Below are 25345 nucleotides of genomic sequence, written 5' to 3' on the forward strand. Positions count from 1 at the left end.
CGTACGCACCTGCGAACGAAAGAAAAATCGAACGAACAAACGAAAGTACGTACCAACGAAAGAACGAACGAACGTATATATATCCGTATGTAGGAACGATCGAACGAACGTACGTACATACGTAAGAGAGAACGTACGAACGAACGTACGAAGAAACGAACGTAATTACGTACGTACGAACGAACGTACGTACGTACGTACCAACGAAGGAGCGAACAAACTAATGAACGAACGAACGTGAGTTGCGTCCATGCTGGTGGCCCATAAAAAACAGCATCTGAAGGTGGCTGATGCCAGCGCCGCATTCAGTTGCGTCCATGCTGGTGGCACATAAAAAGTACCATCTGATACCAGCGCCGTCTTAAGTGGCGTCCATGCTGGTGGCACATAAAAAGCACCATCTGAATGAGGTTGATACCAGCGCCGCCTTGAGTTGTGTCCATGCTGGTGGCACATAAAAAGAACCATCTGAACGAGGCTGATGCCAGCGCCCCCTTGAGTGTCGTCTGTGCTGGTGGCACATAAAAAGCACTATGTGGTGCTTTTCATGTGTCACCAGCACGGAAGCCAGTCAAGGCGGCACTGGCATCAGATAATTTTGAATAGGCTGGGGCTGGTTATGCGGAACTGGTGTAGGATACAACCGTTAACTCACTTTATTTGCCATAGATGAAATTGTCTTTTCTTTTATCTTCTTCTGAGAAAAATGGTATCAGCTGGTTGAATGTCCTTGCGGAACATTTGCGTTTCCTAGCTTACCTTGTAGATTGCCTTCATTACAACTACTGAGCATCATCAATCCTTGACTTCATTGGATGGCAGGTGACACTGCTGTATTCCTCCACCCATAGTGTGTCCAAAATCACCATCATCACCAAGCAAGCTTGCCTTTTTACTTGTCAGTGACCCAATCATGCAACAGGTTGTACTGGATTACATGTTCTCAGTAGTAGAAGAGCAACCTGATATTGTTTAACTGACCTTAAATTACCATTTTAAATGCTATCATTATGTAAGTGTAATGTACAGCTAATTTAAGTCAATTCTAACTCTTGATGTGGAGATATTTTCTAAATTTTCAACCAATTAAATTTTACTAAAAGAAATAAAAAAGTTGCATTATCTCTGAATACGTCTCTCCTTAGAAAAGTTGATCTTGTAACTCTTGAGGTATACTGCTGCTAACAGAATCCCATAATTAACAACCAAAAATAGAATAATTTTGCAGCTAATATAGATTTATTGGTAAAATGTAGCAGGGCTATGATCTGAAGGTTGAGTGTTCTTTATAATTGAAAGAAAAAAAAAATATATATAGTAAAATCTCAATTTTGGATCTTTATATATTTGTCTTAGTTCAACTTTTATGCATTTTGAAGTGGTTTCCCTTTTGTTACTAGGTTTCTGTTAAAATCTATTTTATTTGTTTCAGTTCATTTTAAAAGAAATGAAGAATTTAATAAAAATGTCTTATTTAGTGTTTGAAACACAAATAAAACTTGAAATTTTGATGGAAGTCTTTAAAACGGGAAGTTTTATATTGTGGAACTTAGGGTGGTTTCAGGCAGGTTGTTATCAAAAGGGTTGAAATAGACTGGACTGATTGGTTTTAAAATAGTCTTCATGGCTGTATTTAGTTAGTCTTAGAGTTGGATCAGTAAAAAATAAAGAATGCAGAAATATTCAAGTTTTTAACTTTGTGTAATTTGGAAAGTAATGCCTGATTTATTATTCTTCAATCTTAATCTTCAAATCAAGACCATAATCTCTAAATTAATGACACTATTTTAGAATATTTTAACTATACATGTCAGTATTCAAGCATAAACGCTCAACTGAAAATTATGCTGTAATGTGGGACATAAAAAATTCTAATTAAACAAGAAGCAAACATATTAAACAAATTTCCTAATGAATGAATCATTTCTTGATTTAACAATTTATTGGAGTATTGATCTTAGTTTCTATAACCAGACATGCTTTATTTCATTGGTACTACTTACATATAAAACTCCATATAAGGAGAGGCAATACTGAGGAAAAAAAAAGATTAAAAAAGTTTTTCTGATCATTGAGTAACAGGAAGCATTGTTTGTGAGAGAAACTTCTGACTGACTGAGTTTCATGTTGCTGAAAGTTGTCAAGTTTAAACTGTTGTTAGTCAACGTTTGCAGGTATGAGGGGACTTGAGAGGGTTGTATAGAAAAGGTTGAGGTGGAAAGAGAAGTAGATGAGTGGGGAGGGGGAACAGTGGTGGATGTACCAGACCCCCCCGTAAGCTTGCAAGAACAGAGGCAATAGAAAAGGTAAAAGTTTTTAAGTAACTGCTCCTGATTCTATGATACAAACTTCCTGTTTTTAAGTGACTCTAAATTAAAACTGTTCGTCAAAATTTCATGTTCAATTTAAGATAAAAAGAACAGTTTAATAATGGCATTATGTTAAAAAAATTCTTCATTTTCAAAATTAGTTGAAACAAAAGCAGTGCATTTCAAAGGAAATCTGGTTGATAAGAAAGGTTAAAGAATCTGTCGGATAGTTTTGGACGAATTGTGCAAGAAGGATAACAAGAAGAAAAAAAAGGTACAAATATTCAGTTGAATAATTTTATTTTGTTACCATAATTTAAAAGAAATAACTTTGGAGAGAGTTAGATTACAATTGAGCATGTTTATTATCCTTTGGGATAATGATAGTAACGTTTTAAGTGAAATGTTTTTAGATGCGAGAAAATCTGATTTAGGACTTGTGACTTTTTTTTCTCTTCCCCCAAATCATTTTGTGAAGTTTAAATGAAGTGAATAGAAATACTACAACTACTACTACTACTGCTGCTGCTGCTGTTGGTGTTTCAAGAGAGCAATAAGATTCTGGCCTTGAGCAAGTCACTTTATTCTGTCATGGTAGTTTCACTTTATAAAAAGAGTGAATTGGTTTGCATTTAAATCTAAATTGATACTAAATTCTCCATTAAGATTTAAAAGCGTGGTTCTTAACCGGGATAGTAGCACCCCTTTGGAGGGTGAATGTGAGCTGACAAGGAGGTGGTGCTGGTTGCTTTAGGGGGGTGGGGGTGATTTTTCTTAGAAATAATTTGTTGCTGAGCTACAAAGGTTAAAACCACAGATTTAAAGTAAATAAAATGCAGGAATGACAACTGTTTAAAGGGCAGAGATATTAAATGTTGATATCTGGTTTTTAAAGGGGAGGCTAAACTAAAAGATACTTCTAGAAAGTTCTGCTTTCTTAATGAAGCTAATAAGTCATTGTAGAAAAGAAAAATGAAAAATGCAATCTAATTGAGTGATTAGAATACTCTCTTGATTAACGAGCTACATGCATGTACATCGTGCATTGTTTTCTTTGGCATATTCTTTGATAGGACTGTCTCATTAGTCCACTTCCACATAACCATAAAAACTTGAAGCATTTTCTGGTGCTACTGGGAGGAGTGGATACCAATAATAGCAGTTAAATGACTAAGAGCAATAGAGTGATCTAGAAATAGAAATATTTATTTTCCAAACAAAATATTTCTCAAGTTCTTTTTTTTTTTTTTGTACTAATATAACTGAAAGAGATGTCCCAAAATCTGTTGGGTAACCTGAGTACAGACAGATAGCTTTGTCACTCTTTCTTATGAGGAAAGAAATCTTCAGGAGAAAGATAAGTCAGTCTGAAGCCTGTCTACTTTCAAATTAATTATCAAGGCTGAATGGTCAAACAGAAAACCTGCACTTTTATAAGGAAACAAAGTTTATGATTATATACTTCTGAGGAACATTTTAAATCAATTGAAATAACTCCAACTTGGGATAGAAACTGGGTCCTTATATATTGCAACACTTTCCACCAGAAAATGGCTGTTAAAATAGGACCCACAAAAAAAACATACAACCATTTAAAAAAAAAAGAAAGAGCTTAGATGTAGGCATTGTTACTCAACAAATATGTTTGAAGCAATCCATCATCATTTAACGTCCGCTTTCCATGCTAGCATGGGTTGGAATCCATCTAGAAATATTTCCTTCTGTTAATCGAGTTACTCAACTTACTTTTGCTTCTAGGATGCAGTGTTAATGTCATTTTATTAAGTTCCAAACAGTAGAGTTTCAGGTTCAGTCCTACTGCAGAGCATCTGGGGGCAGGTGTCTTCTAAGGCTGACCAATCACAAGTTGATGACATGTGATGTCACCATCATCATATGGTGTCTTTCGTTTCCAGTATCCCTTAAACATCTCGTGATGAGGAGTGGATGGGAAGAGCTTGCCTGGAAAGGGTTGGTGACAAAAAATGCATCAGGCTGCAGCAAACCTGTCTCACTGAATTCCATCTGATCCATGCTAAACATGGAAAAAGCGGATACGATGATGATGACGACACATTTGTTTCAAGGAATACTTTTATTGCCATCTGCGAGTAATTTTTTTTTTTTTTTTGTTAATGCAAGAATTATTGATCTTAACAGCATGTATGCTTTAAACATGGCCTCTGTGACTGGGTTAGTGCTTTTGTGGTATACAGGCAGCTACACTGTATATTGCTGCTAGTTTTGTGATACAACCTGAAGTCTAACTTTTTAGACAATGAAAGTGTGTGTGTGTGTGTGTGTGTATGCACATATAATTAATTTATTAATTGGCAGAACTTAGTGACCCAAGGGTTGTCTTTTGTGCATTGATAAGTGCCAATGCATGAAACTCTTGGCACTTGAGTTGCTCTGGCTCCAGTTAATAAATATATACTCATGTTTTGGATTATATTTGATACAAACAGGAAAATGTGTGTGTGTGTGTATATATATATATATATATATATATATATATATATATATATACACACACACACACACATACATACAGTCATTTAACATCTACTTGTCCACATTTGGGTCAGATGAAAATTTGTTGAGGCAACCCTTTCAGTTTCCAAGCAAGAGGAATACATGACCTGACATGTTTTTCACAATGAACACCACTTGTATGACAGTGATGCTTGTTTACAAGCATGAATAGATATGACAGACTTCAATTTCTGTCCACCAAATCCACTTGAGGCTTTGGTTAGCCTGGAGGGTATAGAAGCTACACAACCATGGTGCTGTGCAGTGGAATTGAACCTGAGTCTACATGGTTGGGAAGAAAGTTTCTAGCCAGCTGCACACATATCTATCTATGTATGTGTGTGTGAATATATGTGTGTGTGAATATATATGTGTGTGTGTGAATATATATATGTATGTGTGTGTATATATATATGTATGTGTGTGTATATATATATATATATATATATATATATATATATATATATATATATATAAAGTGAGGCCAAACAGAAGCTTGCTTATACATTTTAAGAAAGCAATTTTCAAGACTGTTAAGAACAAGCTTGTGTGTGTGTGTGTGTGTGTGTGTGTGTGTGTGTGTGTGTATTTTAATTTGTCTTAAAAGCATCAAACTCGTCTTCAGTAACTTTTGGAAGCCCTGTCCTGAATTTTCACAACCTGGAATAAGTTTTGAATAATCACAGCAATACATGCTGTAGGATATAAGCTTACAACTTGAAGAGGGGAGCACCGAGTGTCTATGTTATAAACATAGTCTTTCTGATATATATATCTATAATCACAGAGCAGTTGTGTTAGTTCAGATTTTAATTTAGCTACAGAAAAAATGCTTGGCACATGTAGTTTACCCTGCACTTTCAATTTTAACAGAATCCATTACAAACAATGACTTTTGAATATTAAAATCCATCTCTTGTTATTCAAAGGAATAAATATCAATTGAGAAACTGTTGAAGTGTCTGAAAATAGATGCTTGGACAAGTGTCTCAACACACACAATGACAAACTGCTTCAGTTTCACAAGATATGTTTTTTACTATGTACAAAATCATTCATTGACAGTGAAATGTGTTCAGAGAATAGAGAGGTTGGGAAGTATTTCAAAGCTGTTCACTTTTACTGTTCTTTTAATCAAAATAGTTTTTCTTCCATTTTGTAATCAACATGGGCTCAAAAGAAGAACATTTAAATAAATATGTTAGTGAAGGTTAAATGCATGAGTGACAACAGAAATGACTTCATTGTCCTTTTTAAAGATGGGAAGATTAATCCTTGAAAGGATGGTCATGGTAAACAAGCCTCTCTTGTCCAGTATATATTGCTGTCCAAGTCTCATATCAAGATGAGAGATTCCCCTCCCCACCCGGCAGACATAATAACATTTTGTTAACGACAAACTAATCACTCAGCTGGTCATCGTTTAACATCTACCGATTCACACTTTCCCATTCTAAGATGATTTGAACAAAAAATATCTAAAGTCTTTACCAACAAAGTATCTAACAACACAGTTAGATTCCATCTGTGTAGACATTTCAGGAAACTTTTTGAAATTTCTCCTGAACTTTGATAATTTATATTTTTTTCTCATTTATTTCTCTTGCATTCATTCTTTCCCATAACCTCTTGGCATTGATTTATAAAGAATAATTTTGATCAGAAACTTAATTTTAAGGGAAAGAAGATAGTGAATATAATTTATACCAGAATAAATCACTGGTATCATTATAATCAATCTCTTAAGTATGAAAGACATTTAAGTTTCGTAGGCCATCATCATGGACCTTCAGTTAATTTAGATAAAAGGCCAAGGAATTCACTACAAAGACTCTAACCATTCCATGGCCAGGACTTGCAGGGGACTGAAAGGCAAAATTGATTTTGGCAGGATTTTTAACTCAGAATATAAAGAGAAATATAGTTTTGCCCAACACTAACGGTTCTGTCAATCCACCACCCTAATAATGAATTAGTGATAAAACTTCTTAATAATAAGTAAAGATGACTTTCTTGACAGCATTAGGTCCCTGGTTGAAGTAATTCCTACAAGAGATTATATCAAGTTTGAACTCAATCTCACCACATGGCCACCAGAGATGTTAATTAGCAAAATTTTATATATATTATACATCAAGTCTGAGATTTTAATGATGGTGGGAAGAGGGGGGGGGGGTTCTTGCTCCTTGCCACTTATTTAAATGTAACTGAAGGAATTTCATTTGTATGGAAACCTAAATTATACACCTTCCAACTGTATTACAGCACAACCAAATAAGCTCAGTCATGAATTTGGGGAATAAAACTGAGCGCATGACTGGTATTTATCAAGCAGCAGACAAAAGTCAAGAAGTTGACAACCTGGCAATAATCTGAATGTAAAGGGACGTAACTAGAGTTAATCTGCTTTATTTGTTAATCCACTGCCTGCAACAAGGTGACACAGACAAGGTGGTGTAAGTCTTCTCCCATTAAGTTGGATTTCAGATCCAACTAAACTTTGCAGCAGACAAAGGAATGCAACTAAGTATAGCAAGGTGTGTGTGTTCACATATAATTTGATGCTCGATTTCTGCCTCTTACTCTTAATAATGGCTTCAAATTTTGGCACAAGACCAGCAGTTTTCGTAGGAGGGAGTTAGTTGATTACATCAACCCCCAACACTCAATTTATTTGATTCTGAAAAAAAAGTAAAAGGGTAAGTTGACCCTTTCAGAATTTGAACTCAGGAATGTAAAGAACTGAAAGAAATTCTAAGCATTTCTGTTCACTCCTAATAATAAAGGATTTCTATTGGAGACACAAGACTACAGTTTCAAGGAAGATGTAACCAATGAGTTCAGCACTTGATTGGAATTTGGCTTTTTCACCCTTTCCTTGAGACTTTTGCTTCTCAACGCCATTGTAATAACTCCTTGGTTCAGGGTCTTTGACTAAAACTCTAGGCACACCAAAGCTTTGAGAGTAGATTTGATAGATGGAAACTGAATGAAGCCCATTGTATGTTTGTCCCCCAACACCGTTTGACAACTGGTATTGGTTGTTTCTATAATGTAATTTAGAGGGGTTCAGCAAAAAAGAGATCAGGCTTATAAAAAAAAAAAAGTACAGGGGTTGATTTGTTAGAGTAAATCTTTCAAGACAGTGCCCCAGCATGGCCACAGTCTGACTGGAAACAGCTAAACATTGGGACTTGAACTCCAGACCAGAGAAGGGGGGACCACGCTAAATACTTCACTCAATAGGAACAGGGTCAGCAATTTTGATGGTGTTAGACAATCTCCTTGACCCCTGGGCTGGTCATTTATTAACACTGAAGGGACGAAAGGCAACGTGGACTCCAGCAGGATTTAAACTTTGATCATGAAGTGTTCGAATAAATACCACAAGGCATTTTATCTGAGGTTCTAACGAGTCTGTCAATTAACCACACAATTCACACCACCATTAAATATTTCTTCCTAATTTTGGCAAAAAGTCAAGTTTTGAAAGGAGGAGGCAAGTTGATTGCAGCCCAACCCCCAACCCCCACTCCTGAACTGGTACTTTAAAGTTATTGACCCTGAAAGAATAAAAAGACAAAGTTGACATGGCAGGATTTGAACTCAGAAAATGAAGAGCTGAAAGCATATTGTTTGCACAAAGGATTCTGCCAACTTTGCTGCCTTTTACCCCCTATTAAAAAAAAAACAACTAAATATTAGGAATGTACTCTACCCCCACTTTTAAAACCAATTCTGGGAATATTAGTTCTAGTTGTCTTGTGTGTGTGTGTGTGTGTGTGTGTGTGTGTGAATAGCTGCAACGTCTTGAGCCACAGAAGAACTGGGAATGGCAGACAAAAGCAGAAAGGATCACAGACGTAATATTGAAAACATTCACACCAGTCTCCAGTCTCTCACTCAACAAACAGATTAATAAAAGAGGTACACACACACACACATATTAAAAACAAGTCTTTTACACAGGTTAAATGTTTTGTGATCAGAGCCATCTTCCCATTGGTAAATAACTGACACGGGCGGGGGAGGGGAATCTCACACAACAGTTTATGAAAGCCCTGAAAGGATGATATTCATGATGATGATGATGATGATAATGGTTTGTTTTTTGTTTCTTTCTTTTTTTTTAAATATAAGCATGAAATCTTAAGCCAAAAGCTTTATGTGTTATCCCCCCAAGAACATAACTGCTTGCTGTCAGATAAGATATTGGTGAAGCAGGTGCTAGGAATTCAATGTTTTAAACATTTTGGCATTGCACCTCTTTGAAGAATCAAGATGATAATAACTTCTTACAAAGTTCTGAAATTTTAAAATTATAGTTTAAAGGAAAGTTGTGAAGTTTAAAGTCTTTCCTCAAGAATATTTTGTGATTCCTGTGAATCTGTTCCAAGCGTGAAAGGGTGATTGAGATCAGCATCTTACCATTCCACCTCACCTGCCACACACGACAACAACAATAATAATAATAATAATAATAATAATAATAATAATAATAATAATAATAATACACTATTTAAAAAGAAACCCCTTAAATGTGGTATGATGATGTTGCTGTGATGGTGTTCATTCATCATACTCATTCACAAGAAAGTGGAATACAAACATAGCTTTCTTTTCTGTGTCTGCCTGACAATTCCTCTCCGACTTGAGTGGACGTAAGAACAGGTGGCCAAAAATGGAGGCTGGAAATAGAAAAGTAATGTCTTTATGCTGAATTAATTATATGTTTAACATTATAGAACATCACGTAATCTATTGGAAAGAGTGTTTCATTAAAACCCTAGTTAATGAAAACATATGATCATAATTTTGTGTCCCTTTTACACTCATTAGTCCTCTATACTCTCAGGGTAGCAGGGGTATCAAATTTTATAAACATTCTATAAGGGATATTTTGATAAGCACAGAAGAAATCAATAACAATTTTCAGTATAAGAGAAATGATGTTATATTAGTTCTAGTTTTATGTGTGTGTGTTAGGTTCAACTTTAAAAGCTGTTAAACTAGACTCGAGAATATAAAGGAATTGAGAAAATTTTAAGAGTCTACTCCCATTAGGTTGGATTTCAGATCCAATCAAACTTTACAGTTAAAATAAGTAGGCTTTGTGTATACACAGCAGAGAAAAGGGGTTTATAGATTGGGGCTGGAGGAAGAAGGGGTGAGAAAGCTGAGAAAAAGAAAGTCAGAGGTTGAATTAATGATGTACACTTTCCTAAGAAGTGCATGATCCAGCCATGACAAGTGTATCATCTTCATATTTCTAAAACCAAACTAACATTAACCATTACTTTTGCTAATTGTTTTGGGTTCTTGTGTAGTTGTGAGCAGGCATTAAGCCTTTCACTCATGTCCTAGTAAAACATCAAAAGTGTTAGAGAGAGAGTCAGTTGCTTTGTGTTTTCTGCTGAGAAGATGAGCAATGAAGTATCTTGCTCAAGGACACAAAGAATCATTGTGTCCAAGAATGGAACTGGTGATCTTCTGATTGTGAAGCCAAAGCCCTAACCACTGAACCATCTGTGTTCACAGATCCCACTAATAGTCAAAAAGGTTTGAATTGAAGAAATAATAGTATGAAACAAATTTTGTCATGTTAATAGAGTATGTTAGTTGTATTTTCAGTCATGGGGGAAGGGCATGTGTGGCCTAGATGGGTTGGAACTGTAAGATGGTGGGTTGAGTTCCTGGATGGGGGTAGCACGAGATGATCCTGAGCAAGGAGAATGAATATCAGCCTTACTGCTGGTGCAGCAGCACCGTCTTTCTTTTCCAACTGCCACATCCTTGATGTTCCACAGGGACAAAGGTAGGAGGGTGTCAGTGACAGCTCTGGATAATGCAAACACTAGACAAAAGCATGGTACATGTTACCCAGTCAGACATACTTGCAAGTAGAGGGGAAGGGCAATTTGAAGGGGTTTTTGGGTTTTAAGGAGGAAAGTAAAATTAATGTGTTGTTTTAATACAGAATTATCCACGTGAAGGCCCACCCAGCAATAACGGAGTGAACATGTGAGCAATCGATACTCAAAAAGACTCGTTGATTAAAGCAGAACCCAAAAGTCCACGTGCAGAACAAAGCAGTATGCAAATTAGAAGAACTGTTATTTGTAGAAAATAACAAAATACAAATACATTTACTAAACAAGGCAAAGTCACCAAACTCAGTTGGATACCAAGTCAGAACACAATATAATGAAAAATAAAAAAATCTCACCAAGAGTTTTGTGATCCAAATTATTAGCTTCCGAATGTTCTAAGAGCTCTCGCAGGAATGCACATATGTACTTGAAGACAGTTCGATTATGTTCAGGAATTGAACTAAGAACCTGATGAGAAAATAAAATAAAAATACAAAAAATCAGCTTCGAAAGAGAAAAAAAAAAAACGTCAGGTTTTTCATTTTATACATTTCAACTTTTTTCTTATGATGACCGAAATAAATTTAAATATTAGGAAGCCTAACCGTTAGAGGAAGTTATAAAAATGTAAACATACACCATGTATGCTTTTGATGTGTGGAAAAAGGAGAAAAAAAAGGTGGGGAGACAGCTGCTGACAGACTGTTTTGCAGTTTGTTGACTGCTGCCAAGAGAGAAACAAGGCAGATGTTCTAACCAGGGTGAAAAAGGGTTAGGGGAAGAATCGAAGAAAAGGGTAGCATTGGTGTGTTGGTTAACTGACTCCGAACTAAGGAAACTATCATACCATGCACCAGCCGGGGGTGGGTAGGGCACTGTATTTCGCCAGGAGGATTGACAGAGCATCCAAAAAAGTGGTCAGGAACTGTGACAGGTGTCAATCCATCAACCCTGCTCCAGGTGTGCATGAGCAGGGAAACATCTTGGTAGAGCACAACTGGAGATGACTGGCAGGGGACGTACCTTTCAATGGTTGACTGTGGGGATTGAGGGCAGGCACTGCAGACAAGATGGCACGTATTCTAAACAAGGTATTTTTAGAGCGGAGCGCTGTGGACAAATTGCTGATGGACAACAAGGTGGAAAGTGCACTGCTTTTTCAGAGCGGAATACAGGCCGAGTGGAAATGGGATTGTGGAAAGACATCATCAAACGATCAAGGTCACAGCGGAAAGGGGACACATGTCTCACCGCTGGAAGCAGTATTCTGGTACAACAGGTTGCCCCGATCAGGACAGGCCGAAGAGTCCATGCCACATAGGGTGATATTCAAATATGAATGGCAGCATCCAAGTAAACCATTGGGATGCCTTGTGGAAGAGAGAAAGAGAGAGAGGGCTTGTCTTCATGGAGGTGTGAAATGAAGTCTGGGTCAAGTTGCCAAAGGTAAGCTGCACAACTCAGTGGAACAGAGGAATGGTGACAGCTGCCAATTCCAAAAACATTTCTGTGGATGGATTGCTGTGTCACGTCTTAGATGTTCGTAGGATTGATGGTTCGTTGGATGATGATTGTGGAGAAGAGGAAGAGAATGAGGTTCCCAGCTTAAGAAGATCACAACGTACAAGGTGGGTGGGTGAAGTGAGGAGGTCATCTTTGAGATTGGGGGGGAGGGCGTGTGGGGATGAGCCAAAAGAAGAGGAAGCATGAGAAGGGAAGTGGGAGGAGAGAGGCGAGTACCAGCCACTTTTTGCTTGCCGGAGGCATCGTGAATGGATGTTAGGGAATTCGCTCCCAGGTTGGTCAGATAGCAGCTGCTTATATTGGGTGACAGGGGAAGGGCAGGATCGTCAGAGAGATTACTGCTAGACAAGTGTTGACGAGAGGGAGGCAGGTGAACCTCTTTTCATTTCCCATGAACAACAAAAACATACATAAAAGTGTAATCTCGTAATCTCTCTCTGACACACATGTATATAAAAATTACTTTAACAAGAACTGAGACAAAAACATTGGAAATGTTAAACATTTTCAAAACCAAATTTCTTACTTGTCGAGAAAAATTGTAGTTGTTGCTGACTTGAAGGCATTTGTGGTAAACATTACAAGGAATCACAGGTTCTGGCAGACACCTCAGGAACAATATCAAAGCACTGGTCACAGAATGGATACTACCAGCTACATTGCAGTCAAAGAAATATTATTTTAAAACATGTTTAACTTCTCTACAATTTGGCATGGCTGATGACTTAGTGGCCTACAAAAGAAGAGAGACTTGAAACAGCCTCAAAAACTATCTTTTTTTATCCATTTCTATTTCCCATCCAGAGACTTCCAGCCTGGCTCTTTCAATAATTTAATTATCAAGAGATTTGTTATACACAAGTTATAAATTTCAATATCTCAAGATGTTTAAATATTGTATTTGCAAAGGAAAGGGATTTCTCCAGAATCTATGACTCAGAAAAAAAAAAAAACAGGCATTTGTAAAGAGTGTATGAAACTGATTAAAATTGTTAAATCTAAGAGGAGCAAGTTGACATGGGCAGTAAGTTCCTGGAAAACCACAGTTTGGTTACATGTCCATAAAAATGCTATTTACTTTACTCTTGCCCTTGGCATGAAAGTCCCAATTTCAATCCTTTGATGTCTATTGCACCAGTACAATACAATAAAATATATTTTTCATTTCATTTAAAACCTGTGCGATTCCACAATACAGATGGTGAGAAATGAAGATGCAGGTCCTCGTATCTAATTAAGATAGGTGTGGCTGAGAAGCTGGTTTTCTGACCATCTGGGCAAGTGTCTTTTACTATAGCTTGGACTCACCAAAGCATTGTGAGTGAATTTAGTAGACAGAAACTTTGAGAAGACCATTGTGCATGTAGGTTGAGTGGGGTTAGTACCATATGATACTAATAAACAAGTATCCTTGTCATACAAGCAATATCTTCCATGAAAAACATGGTCCCGGGGAATCATAATACTTTCGCTGGAAACAGGAAGGGCATCCAGTGGTAGAAAAGGATCTACCTCAACTAATTCCATCTGATGTATGCAAGCATTGAAAGGTGAACATTAAAATAATGATGATAAGAATACAAAACAATGCAATATGGTTCTTTGCTTTAACATTTTTGTGATGATTTTAATGTCAACAAAGAAAAACAGAATAGGCTTTGAATTTCCTTCTGAAGACAATTTGAAAAATTTCAGTCAACCACTATACAGCTATTGCATGGAATGGTAATAACATCCCATTTTATTCAATTAACATTTGATAGGAAAATTAACAAAAAGATTAATGGGATTAGGGTATTAATTAAAAGGATATGAATCTTCTCAGGAGCACCAGCATCAAGACAATCTCGAATTTGGTAAATTTCAGTATTGAGGCCATCTTGTTTGAAAAGGTCTTCCTGTAAAAAAGATGAGAATTTTTCAACTGAATATTTTAACCAATTTTTTATTACATCATACATTTGGCATCATAAATTCACAAGTGATTAGACTGCAGCTTCGCTGGAGCATGGCCATGGAGAATTTTATTTGAATGAATTGACACAGTACTTATTCTATCAATCTCTTTTGCTGAACTCTAAGTTACGGGCATGTAAACACACCAACATCGGTTGTCAAGTGGTGGACAAAGATACACACATACACATAATACATATATACACATGTATGATAGGCTTCTTTCAATTTCCGTCTACCAAATCCACTCATGAGGCTTTGGTCAGCCTGACACTGATAGAAGACACTTGGCCAAAGTGCCATGGTGTGGGACTGAATCCAAACCATGTGGGTGAGAAGCAAACTTCTTACCATGTAGGCAGATCTGTAGTTCACTTGACAAATGTATGTATAACCCTTCGTGGGCCGGTGGAGGTCCCTTGGGACCCCAGCAAATTTTAAAAGTTATGCAACTTTTACATTTTTTTTATTTAAATGATTTTATATCTCATGACTTTTATTGTCAATAGTTTATGTAGGCACATACAAATTTGGAGTTAAAAATTCCCAGTCCTATGGATGTTATAGCATCAAATATGGTCATTGGGGTCCAACTGGACCCCATTGGCCTTCTGTGAAATTATTCTTTCCTATTCCTTTTTCAGATATTCCGATGAACGACAAATCAATGTATTTTTTCTTTTATTCTTTTTGTTTTATTTTATATTTAGTGCTTTATGTATAATTTATAAAACTATAAAAAAGTGCTAAATTTCTTGTTCTGTACCATGCACTCACACATATATACATCATCATCATCATCATCATCGTTTAACGTCCGCTTTCCATGCTAGCATGGGTTGGACGATTTGACTGAGGACTGGTGAAACCGGATGGCAACACCAGGCTCCAATCTAAATTTGGCAGAGTTTCTACAGCTGGATGCCCTTCCTAACGCCAACCATTCAGAGAGTGTAGTAGGTGCAAACAAATATTACTTTATGGATAGTGTAGAAATGTGCAAAAATAAAAGGGGACCCTAATGGCCTTTAGTGTAATTCCAACTCTGCCAGCCTACGAAGGGTCAATACAAACTTGGGCTGACCTTGAGAGTGAAATTATTTGATAGACAGAAACTGTATGGAAACCAGTTGTGTGTGTGTGAGACCCCATTGTCTCTGTGGCACAAAAACAGTGACGGTATTTATGTGTCGCAGTTCAGGGGCTTCATTTTGTTTGAAGACTAATGGAACGAAAATAGATTAGGCCTAAACAACTCTCATTCAACCCATGCCAGCATAGAAAAAGAAAATGCAGAAACAATGAAGAAATATACAGGCACAGGTGTGGCTGCTGACCCAAGCAAAGCTGTGGCGTTAAAAGGTTGCTTTGCAACTGTGTGGTTTTGGGTTCAGTCCCACTGCACAGTACCTTGAGCAAATGTCTTCAGGGCTGACCAGTGCCTTCTAAATGAATTTGGGAGACAGGAACTGTGTAAAAGCCAGTCGATACACACACACACACGTGTGAGAGAGATTGTGGTTGTCCCCACCACACCCAACAATGCCTGACATCAATAGTGGTTTATGTCCCCATAACTTAGCAGTTCAGCAAAAGGAACTAACAGAATACCAAATAAGTCCAGGGGATGATTTGCTCAACTAGAACCCTTCAAAGTGGTGCTCCAGCATGGTCATAAGCCAATGACTGAAACAAAGAAAAGCTAAATGATAAGATTATACGAAGTATAAATGTATACAAAGTGTTTGCTTTGTGGAAGTTTACATTTTATACAAAAAAAAAACAACATTTTATAGGAATTAGCTTTGAATCGAAATTCACATCTGTTTACCTCAAGAAAATAGAATGGCAAAATTGAAAGCTTTCTTATTCAGCAGGACATCTCTTCAAAGCTGTATGGTGATGTAATGAATGGATGGATAAAAAAAATGTAGTCAGACTGTAATATATGGATTGTCTGATGTATCTAGGAGTTGTCATTACCTACCTTGGTTTAAGTTTTGACTATGTGAAATCATTGGCTCTATATTTATCGGATAGAAATCTGATATTTGAAAATGGATTATTAGAGCAAATTATTGTATTTTCAGTTAAGAAGAGTAGTAATTGCCATAGCATGGTTTGAACTGACAACTCCTTTGTTGTAAATCTTATAAATTACAGTCAATGAGTCATGAAAAAAGCTGCCAGGATAGCTTTCTTACCTGTGATCGACCATATTTAAACAAATGATCAATTAAACGCCAAATCTCCTTTGGGACTGCATACAACCGACCTCCTGTGGCAGCAATATCCACATCCTTTAAACTACCTGGCTGTTCCTGAATAAAAAGTGCAAACAATATTAAAGTAACTTGTAAAAATTGAATGTATTGAACACTGAGAATGTCACATGTATCACTTTCTCAAACGATGCCCACCTCCCATTTATATTAATTCTCATCTAAATATCATCATCATCATCATCATTTAACATCCATATTCCATGCTGGCACAGGTTGAATGGTTTAACAGGATCTGACAAGCAAGAAAGCGGCATTGAACTCCAAAGTGTATTTTGGCAAGGTTTTTATGGCTGGATATCCTTCCTAATGTGAACCCACTTTAGTGAGTGCACTGGGTACGTTTTTGGTAGCCCCAGCACTAGTGAGGTAGCTTGCAAGACAAAATCCCTTTGCAGAGTGGAGGTGCAATATTGAAGGAAGTGGCTTTGCACCAAATGTTGAAAGGGCAAGAACAGAGGTGTTGCTGTAGATAAGATAGATGGCTACCACAGCAAGGAAGGGAGAAGAAAAGATGGTGGAGAAGAGGTGCCAAGGTGTACCCTAAAGATACAAGAAGGTGGATAAAAAGAGAATGACTGAGAATTGGGAATGGCTAGATGGGTAAATTTAGGAGAATGACAGATGGTTGAGATGAGAATAGAAGTGAACAGTGAATATAGATCTTTCTTTTTCCTCCTTTTCATTCATAAAACGAAGTAATGAAGGTCAAAGTGTTTGTTAATCTTATTTTCACAAATTCCCTCAAGTTATTGGCAGGAGCCCACCCCACTCTCTTCTATCAAATAAATTCAGGTGTTTAGTTCCATATTCCAAAAGCAACAACAAAAAAAAAAAGGTATTTATTATATCATTCATACTAGAAAGGCCACTCAACTGATTAGCACTCAATCACTTAGAGACCCACCCCAGATGTGCTGTTTCCTATTGGTACCTTTTCTATTGAGACTATAATGGGTTCTGTTCTCTGGAGCTGGCTTGTACCTCTTTCACTTAGGCACAACTGGCCCACTTGTCACTCAACATCTCTTCAGTCCCATTATTTCTAATCCTTCCTCCCCACCAATCTCTGAAATCTTCTCTCAGCTCATATCTTTTCTGCAGTTATTGATTTGCAACAGTTCAATCACAACAATCAATTTCACTGGTCATAGCTATTTGCTTCTTCCTCCAGACTCAGCAAGCAAAAACAAAAACAAAAAAAAATGGTTGGTGTTCAGAAATGTGATTAATTGTGAACGTCTTTATCACAGTATTACATGTTGTAAGTTGATTTTTGTAGTGGTAGTCAGCTGTGTCTGACATGAAAAGAAATGTGAACAACGGTGACTGTTTTGAAGGAATTCCAAGACAATTCAAGACAAAATGGAGAAAGATAAGACCCCCCCCCCCCCGGAGAAAGATAAGACCCCCCCCACACACATTGAAAGATTTTTTTTTTTTAAAGTACAACTCACCAAATCTATTAGTTGAGCCACAGGCACTTCTCGGATTGGTTGTTGCATTTGAATAAGAGCTTCTATAGAAGATCCAAAGCTGGTTGGAATGAAATTACCTGATACTGTGATGTATATAAGTTAAAGAAGAAACAATGTCACCAAAACTGTCAAGAGTATACGTCAAGGGTGTCACGAAAGGGTAGACTGTTACCTTTACAAGGGAGGCAGGACAACTAGTTAGGAAAAGATATGCAAAAATCACGATGGTATACAATACATCTTTCTCTTTTTTGCAGATTTAACACATGATGGCATCTCCTGCAGTGGATTTTGGTAAAATGGAAGCACGGGCGGTCATGAAGTTCCTCTTTTTGCAAGATGAAGGAAGATATGTGACTTTGGCTTCGAATTGGTAGACCAACCACCTTACTCTTCTGACTTGGCCCCTTCCGATTATCCCCTCTTTCCACAACTGAAGAAACATTTCAAAGCAAAGAAATTTCACTCCAACTCAGAAGTGATTGCTGCTACAGAGGTCTGGTTGGAGGCCCGACCTCCTGAATTCTTTTTACAGGGCTTAGAAAAACTGAAGGACCACTGCAATAAGTATATGAATCTGAAAGGGGAATATGTTGCATAAAGTCATAATCAATTGATTCTTGTGTTTTCTTTTACCCAAAACCAGAAACTTCCCAGCAACCCCACCCTGTACAAGGGAGACATCATTGATTTCTTGCTCTGTTTCTCGTTTCTGCTTTGTAATGGAATCATTACAGAATTGTGGTTTTTGAAGCTGAAAATTTCCAACAGGTGTTAGGAGTTATTTTCCCCTATTTGTCTCCTTAGTATAATGAGTAGTTATAGGGTTAGGGGTCAAACAAACGGCTCTCTTTTCATATCTTCTTTCCTCTCTTCCTTTGTCTCTCTTTGGAATCTCTTCCAGTATTTGATGAAAGACTATCTTGAAGAATGTTTATTGTTCTATAACGTTTTTTACCTTCATTGAGCGTCAACCTAATAATATTAACTGTGAATGTCCCTTGGACTTCTGTCGTTTTTTGTATTTAAGTTGCTTTATATCTATCAACACACACCTTTGTCTATCTTTCATTCTTATATAACTATTAACATTATAATGTGTCTTTGAAAGACAAATAATAAGTAGTTGTAACATACTTGGTCTTTTTTAAAGATATTGAAAATGTAGAGAAAAGCTGTTTTCCAAGGGGGAACTGATACCATGCAATAAAACTAACACAATGCATCAAGTAATTATACTCTACCAACTAACTAAACCCTTGGGAAATGGAAACTGAAATAAGCCTCTCTGTGTGTGTGTGTTTACATTTGTGCATCTGGAAATTGTTTCATTGTGGGTGGGGACATTGCTGTTTATATGTCAAGATTACTGCCACATGCCTAAAACAATCAATAAACCAACATGTATGATGCACACTGGCACATACACACACACATGTGCAAGCATGTGTAATGTCCACTTTCTCATGCTTGCATGGTTCAGACAGAATATCTACAGTTGCATGCACTTCCTGTTGCCAACCTTCACCTATTTCTAAGCAAAGTAATATTTCACCATGACCAAGGACTGGAAACAAACAACCTTGCTGGTAGAGAGTGATGCTCATTTACAATTAGCATGTGATGTCTAGACAAAGGTACACACAAACAAACACACATATATATGACATGGTTTGATACAGTTTTTGTCAGCCAAATTCACAAGGTAGCTGACCTGGAGCTCTAGTAAAAGACACTTGCTCAAAATACTGTGCAGCAGGGGCTGAACTTAAAACTATGTGGTTGCCAAGTGAACTTCTTAACCACATGATGATGTCTGCGCTGGTATCTAGAAAAAATTTGCTTACAATATCTGTAAGTTTTGGCTAGACCTATAAAATCTGTTTATTAAAATACCATTGATAATTGGCTATAACTTGACTAACATATTATTGTTTTTCTATTTATTACTACCATGTTATGTTGTCCAACAATAAAAGCTATTAAAAGGATATAAAACAATCTTTGCCACCAATAAGGTGAAGCACCAAGATGTCTTCAATTTTATCTTCATGACTGTTTAGTTTAGAAACAGTTTCTTCATCAACATACACCTCTAGCTCCACCTCTTGCATACCGTCTGCAACGTAGAAAGAAAAGGTACCAATTATTAACTCTTTTGTTACCATTTTTCTGCTGAAATACACTGATTTTGTTTCAATTAATTTTAAAAATAAGAAAGAATTTAGGGTTAGGGTCTTGTCATTATAACCCTTGTCATTATTAAGCTAGTATTTGGAATAGAAATTAACATGGAACATATCTTGAAGGTATTAACTGTTTCTCCTTCCTACCACAAACACAACAAGTTGAAAGATCAACTTGGTCATTGTAATAAGGCACAAAGAAAAATCAGGTGGCTCTGACTTCAGAGACCTAACTAAAATGAAGAGGTCAGTGATAAAGATGATTAAAGAACATTAAAGTGAAAAAGATAATGACGAGTTTTCTTACCTTGCTTAATAAATGCTTTATATGGAGTAATCTTCAACCAGGGCTTGCAATAACTGTCTCCATTTAACTTTTTAATGAACTCAAATTCAACTAGCCCCTAATAAAAGAAATAAAAGGGTCATTTTGTTTCAAAGAGTTTAAGGAGTCATCATCATTATTATCATTTAATGTCCATCTTCCATAGAGGCACAGGTTGGATGCTTCGACAGGTTCCAACAAGCCAGAGAACTGCAGTAAGCTCTAACGACAGAAAGGGCATCCAGCCACAGAAACTATGCCAAAGCTAACACCAACTATTTTACTTGGTACTAGCACTAGTGAGGTCACCAAGCATCCTGCAAAATGAGGCCCCTTGAATGAGTGGAGGTGTAGTATCAACAGGGGTGGCTTTGTGCCATGTGTTGAGAGGTTAAAGTGTGATGGGAGAGAGGGACAGGTGCCATACTGTCGAGGAGATACATGGCTACACCAGCTGGAAAGGGAGAAAGAGATGTCAGGGTGTACGGTCAAGGTGGAGGTAAGAGAGAATAGAGAGAAAGGGCCAGGAAGAGTGGATGGGTAAGTTAGCAAGAGTGTGAAAGGTTAGTGGCAGATGGACAGAAACGAAGATAGAGGTGAATGCAGTGAATGAAGGACACAATTAGAGGTATGGTCAATGGAGAATCTCAATTGGAAAGTGGGGAGCAGGGGAAGGAAAATTGGAGTGGGTCAGGGAGGAAGTGGTGAGGAATGGTAACATATACAATAAAATTATAGTAATTATATCAGAGGCTTTCTGGTGTCACTTCATCCATCCCAATTCACTCAAATATAATGCAGAGTAGCCTTAAATCTTCCCCTACTCAAACCGTTGTGCTAATATGGGAAAATCAAACTGAAAATGAGTGAACAAAGAATAATTAAGATAGAAAGCTTCACCTGGCCAGTATTGCTTACAACCACTTTCTGTTTCTTGGATTCATAAAATTTCACTTCACCAAAATTCAGCTGGAAGGAAATGAATTGAAAAGATGTTTAAACTTCTTTCTTTTTAAATTTATTTTAAAAAATTTTTTATTTTTATTTTTATTATTATTATTATTATTATTATTATTAGAAAGAATAGCAACACTTATGCATTATTTCTTTTTATAGAATTCATGGCTGAAGTGGTGAGAAATTGACTCACTTCTGCAATGTCAATCTTAACTTGAGGCAGGTATTCATTTTCAAGTCTGTCTAACCGCTTCATGATATCTTCGTAAACCTTTTTGGATTTTTCTTCATCAACAACTTTCAACTGAAAAATATAAATTACAATTTGTGAATTTAAAGAAGTATTCAGTGTAGAGAGAGAAAGCACCTGTTGGATATCTTATTTTCCAGAAATTACATACTTGTTTTTACATTTGTTGTTTTCAAATAAACAATTATGTGGAACACACATATTTGCCATTCAAAAATACGCAAAAACGTTCACTTCACTTACTGTATTAACAAATGCATGATCATTCTAGAAGCACTTCAATTTCAGCTGGGCATATTCAGGGAAAAAAAGGTTTTAGTGCATTGAAGCCCAGCTTCACATACAGACCTTGGGGTAATTTTCAAGACATTTCATGGCTAAAAGTGCATTATATATACCATTAAATATGGTAATGATTTATTATTTGCTATAAACATTTTTGTTGAGCGTGGCCGTTGCCAGTACCGGCTGACTGGCTCCTGTAGGATTTTCGAGCGAGATCGTTGCCAGTGCTCCTGGACTGGCTTGTGCGGGTGGCACATAAAAGACACCATTTCGAGCGTGGCCGTTTTCGTGCGGGTGACACGTAAAAGCACCCACTACACTCTCTGAGTGGTTGGCGTTAGGAAGGGCATCCAGCTGTAGAAACTCTGCCAAATCAGACTGGAGCCTGGTGTTGCCATCCGGTTTCACCAGTCCTCAGTCAAATCGTCCAACCCATGCTAGCATGGAAAGCGGACGTTAAACGATGATGATGATGATGATGATGTGACCCATACATTGACAGTTCCATAGCAACTGGTCAAAGATAAGGCCAGTATATATATAGGATTCAGGATTTTACTATATTTGTTACCACTACTTACACAACTTTTACTGCTGCTGCTGCTGCTACTACTACTACTACTACTACTACTACCTCTGCTAGTTCTCTTGTTGTTGATACAACCATTCCCATCCACTTATACAGTTTTTGACATCCTTCTCTCAATGGTTTCTCTTCTGTGATCATGGACTGAGAGATTCTGTCCTTCAAAGCTTTAGCATTCATATTATTCACAAATGCAATACTTATTCACATTATTTTGAATTAACCATGTATTATCTAGTAGCTAAGAGATTTTCATGATGTGATTGCTTATTTTTAGAATAACATTGTAGAATAGATGTGAGAGGCCTGGTAGAATATTTCATCTGAATCTGGCTCCTTAATTTGCTGTGTTGCACAATGCCAAAAGTGCTGAATGACTGACAGATGAAAGGAGGACAGAGTTCATGAATTGCAACTAAAAGCCACATTAATTGACCCACCACGAACTTCAGGCGATGGTAATCAGATTTATTGACCTACAGAGATCATCATCTTCATCATTTAACATCTGTTTTCCATACTGGCATGGGCTGGAATAGTTTGACAGGAGTTGGCTTGAGGTCCTTGTGAATTCTTGGCTAAGAAGCAGCCAAGAATTCACAAGGACCTCGAGCCCACAAGAGTTAACGAGTGAAACAGAGACAGACAGAAACAAGAAAAATGCCCCTGTTATTTGAATACTATACAAAAATGTCTTTAAAAAGACTTTTCTTTTAAATTTACCAAAATTTAATTTTTCAAAAATCTATTATTCATATTAACTGTTGAAAAGATCTCAAGGATCGAAACCGGTTCTGTAATGTTCTTTATAAAAGTATTTTACCATTTTCTACTTTGTCTTTTTTCCATATATATATCTACTCGTGTGTTCCTCTTCAACCTTTTACATATATATATATTTAGATTAACATTAAAACATTCAGAAAGAGAAAAAGGAGAAAGGAAGTAAAAGAAAGAGCAAGCTAGAAATGAAACAATGCTGAGAGAACTGAAAACTTAACATTTAACTTTTCAAAACTATAACATCTATAATGAAAATATTTAACAAATTTCTAAATCTATTTAATGAATTAATAAACCAAAGAAACAGATGACAAATATATTCACTGACAAAGTCTCACATATATAAATACCTAGATTTTTGTTCATTTCTTGAAATAACTTTTCTCCTCTTAATGCATGTCCCAAGGGTTCTCTTTGTCTCCCTCAATGATCAACTAGTTTTGATTTCACAGCAATGTCTGTTCACAGCTACCATGTCAGCTACAACTACACCATGTCAACCTCTTCCAGCACACTCTACCTTATTGTTTATCTGACCTGTCATTTTCATAAAAAGCCTGACATAACAAAAACAAAAAACAATGCAACTCACTCACTTTTGCAGTATTTGTTGCACATTGAATGTTTTCGTTATTAACTCTGAGTTGAATAATTTTTTCCAAGTGCAAGCTGTCATCTTAAACCACCTAATGGACAAGAGTTGTTGAGTGGGTTTGGACAAGCAAATTAGACATCACACTAACAAGTGTGTTCACTATTATATTGGTAGCTACTTTCATCACCACCCCCTCACCAAAGCTGCCACTTTGGCCAGCACAGCTAAGCACTAATTAAGAAGATTCACTGCTGTGTTCACAGTTTACAAGTACAAATATACATTTTCAACTGGTTGGCAGTGAACACACACAAGGTTAACATAATGTACACACACACACATTTTTCTTTTGTACTGTTGGCAAGGAACATTCATTAGACAATTACACCAGACTACCTTGAAGAAAGCTCACAAACTGGTGGTTTATAGTAAATTGGTTGATGTTAAAAGAGAATACTTTGCTGTAACAATTTATATAAAACATTATAATCAAGCTGAACCAATAGAAAATGTATTTACAAGTGAGAGGAGGGAGAGAAGGGAATGCTAGCATGGGTAGCTCTATATATAAAGAGAGAGAGAGGTGGAAAGAGAAAGACAACTTGACAAGAAAGAAGTAACTTAGAGAGAAAGAGGGAATCAGTCAAGAAGAAAGAAAGAAAGAAAGAAAGAGAGATAATGTGGAAGATTTAATGAAGAGAGTTGAATTTCTTTAAAGAATTTGTAACAATATTTTTTCCTTCTTTTTGTTGGGTCTGGAAGAAGGGACCAGTGCCTGTGGCCTTTGTAAGCTCTTCCGACTCCTCGACCAGTGAAGCTGATGCTAGGAAAGACATAAGGAGGAAGGGAATTGCAGGAGGGGGGAAGGACTGGGTGAATTATAGGGAGGGGCTGGGAGGTTGGACACAACAAGAGGAAGAGAGAGATAAATAGATGGCGAGAGTGCCTGGAAACATGTGGCATTGAGCCCAGCCAACTCCAAGGAGCAGAGGACTAATAGAGTAGTAATAGGAAAGGCAGAGAGAGAGGGAACCTTGGAGAAGTGGGTCAGAAACTGGAGTGTATCTGTGAGAGGTTTTACGTTAATCACTTGAGTGCCTGTTTTCTAGATGAGGTCCAGGTTGTCTGTGCAGAACAGCATTCACACTGCTCCTCATGTGAGGGCAATACTCTGCTGAGAGCAACTTATGAAGATGGTGAGCTGGAAGAGTGTTGGAAAAATGCTTTGTGGTACTTTACGATCTGAGTTCAAATCCAACTGAGGTCAATTTTGCTTTGTACACATTGTAAGGTAGTTGGTATTAGGAAGGGTGTTTTACCATAGGAAACATGTGAAAGCTGACACTAGAGCTTAGCAAAGCCCTGCAGCTTGTCAGATCCTGTCAAACTATCCAATCTGTGCCAGCATATAGTTTCAATAATTA

At 37.0% G+C, this 25345-nt stretch overlaps 1 protein-coding gene across 1 annotated transcript in view; it reads right to left on the reverse strand.

The window, feature by feature from the left end:
- Positions 1–2592: 2592 nt before the first annotated feature.
- LOC106875100 (inositol polyphosphate 5-phosphatase OCRL) overlaps positions 2593–25345 on the reverse strand; it is an 80288-nt gene continuing 57535 nt past the window's right edge. The window contains exons 17-26 of the mRNA XM_089359082.1: positions 21616–21726; positions 21366–21434; positions 20448–20544; positions 19949–20073; positions 17934–18044; positions 16399–16515; positions 14052–14136; positions 12765–12892; positions 11071–11182; positions 2593–9532 (exon numbers count right to left, since the gene is read on the reverse strand). Coding sequence (XP_089215208.1) covers positions 9414–9532; positions 11071–11182; positions 12765–12892; positions 14052–14136; positions 16399–16515; positions 17934–18044; positions 19949–20073; positions 20448–20544; positions 21366–21434; positions 21616–21726 — 1074 coding nt within the window. The 3' untranslated portion in view covers positions 2593–9413. The remainder of the gene's footprint in view (positions 9533–11070; positions 11183–12764; positions 12893–14051; positions 14137–16398; positions 16516–17933; positions 18045–19948; positions 20074–20447; positions 20545–21365; positions 21435–21615; positions 21727–25345) is intronic.

This window comes from Octopus bimaculoides, chromosome 10 (genome assembly GCF_046866305.1).
Source record: "Octopus bimaculoides isolate indiv1 chromosome 10, ASM4686630v1, whole genome shotgun sequence".
In the NCBI taxonomy this organism is placed as follows: Eukaryota; Metazoa; Mollusca; class Cephalopoda; order Octopoda; family Octopodidae; genus Octopus; species Octopus bimaculoides.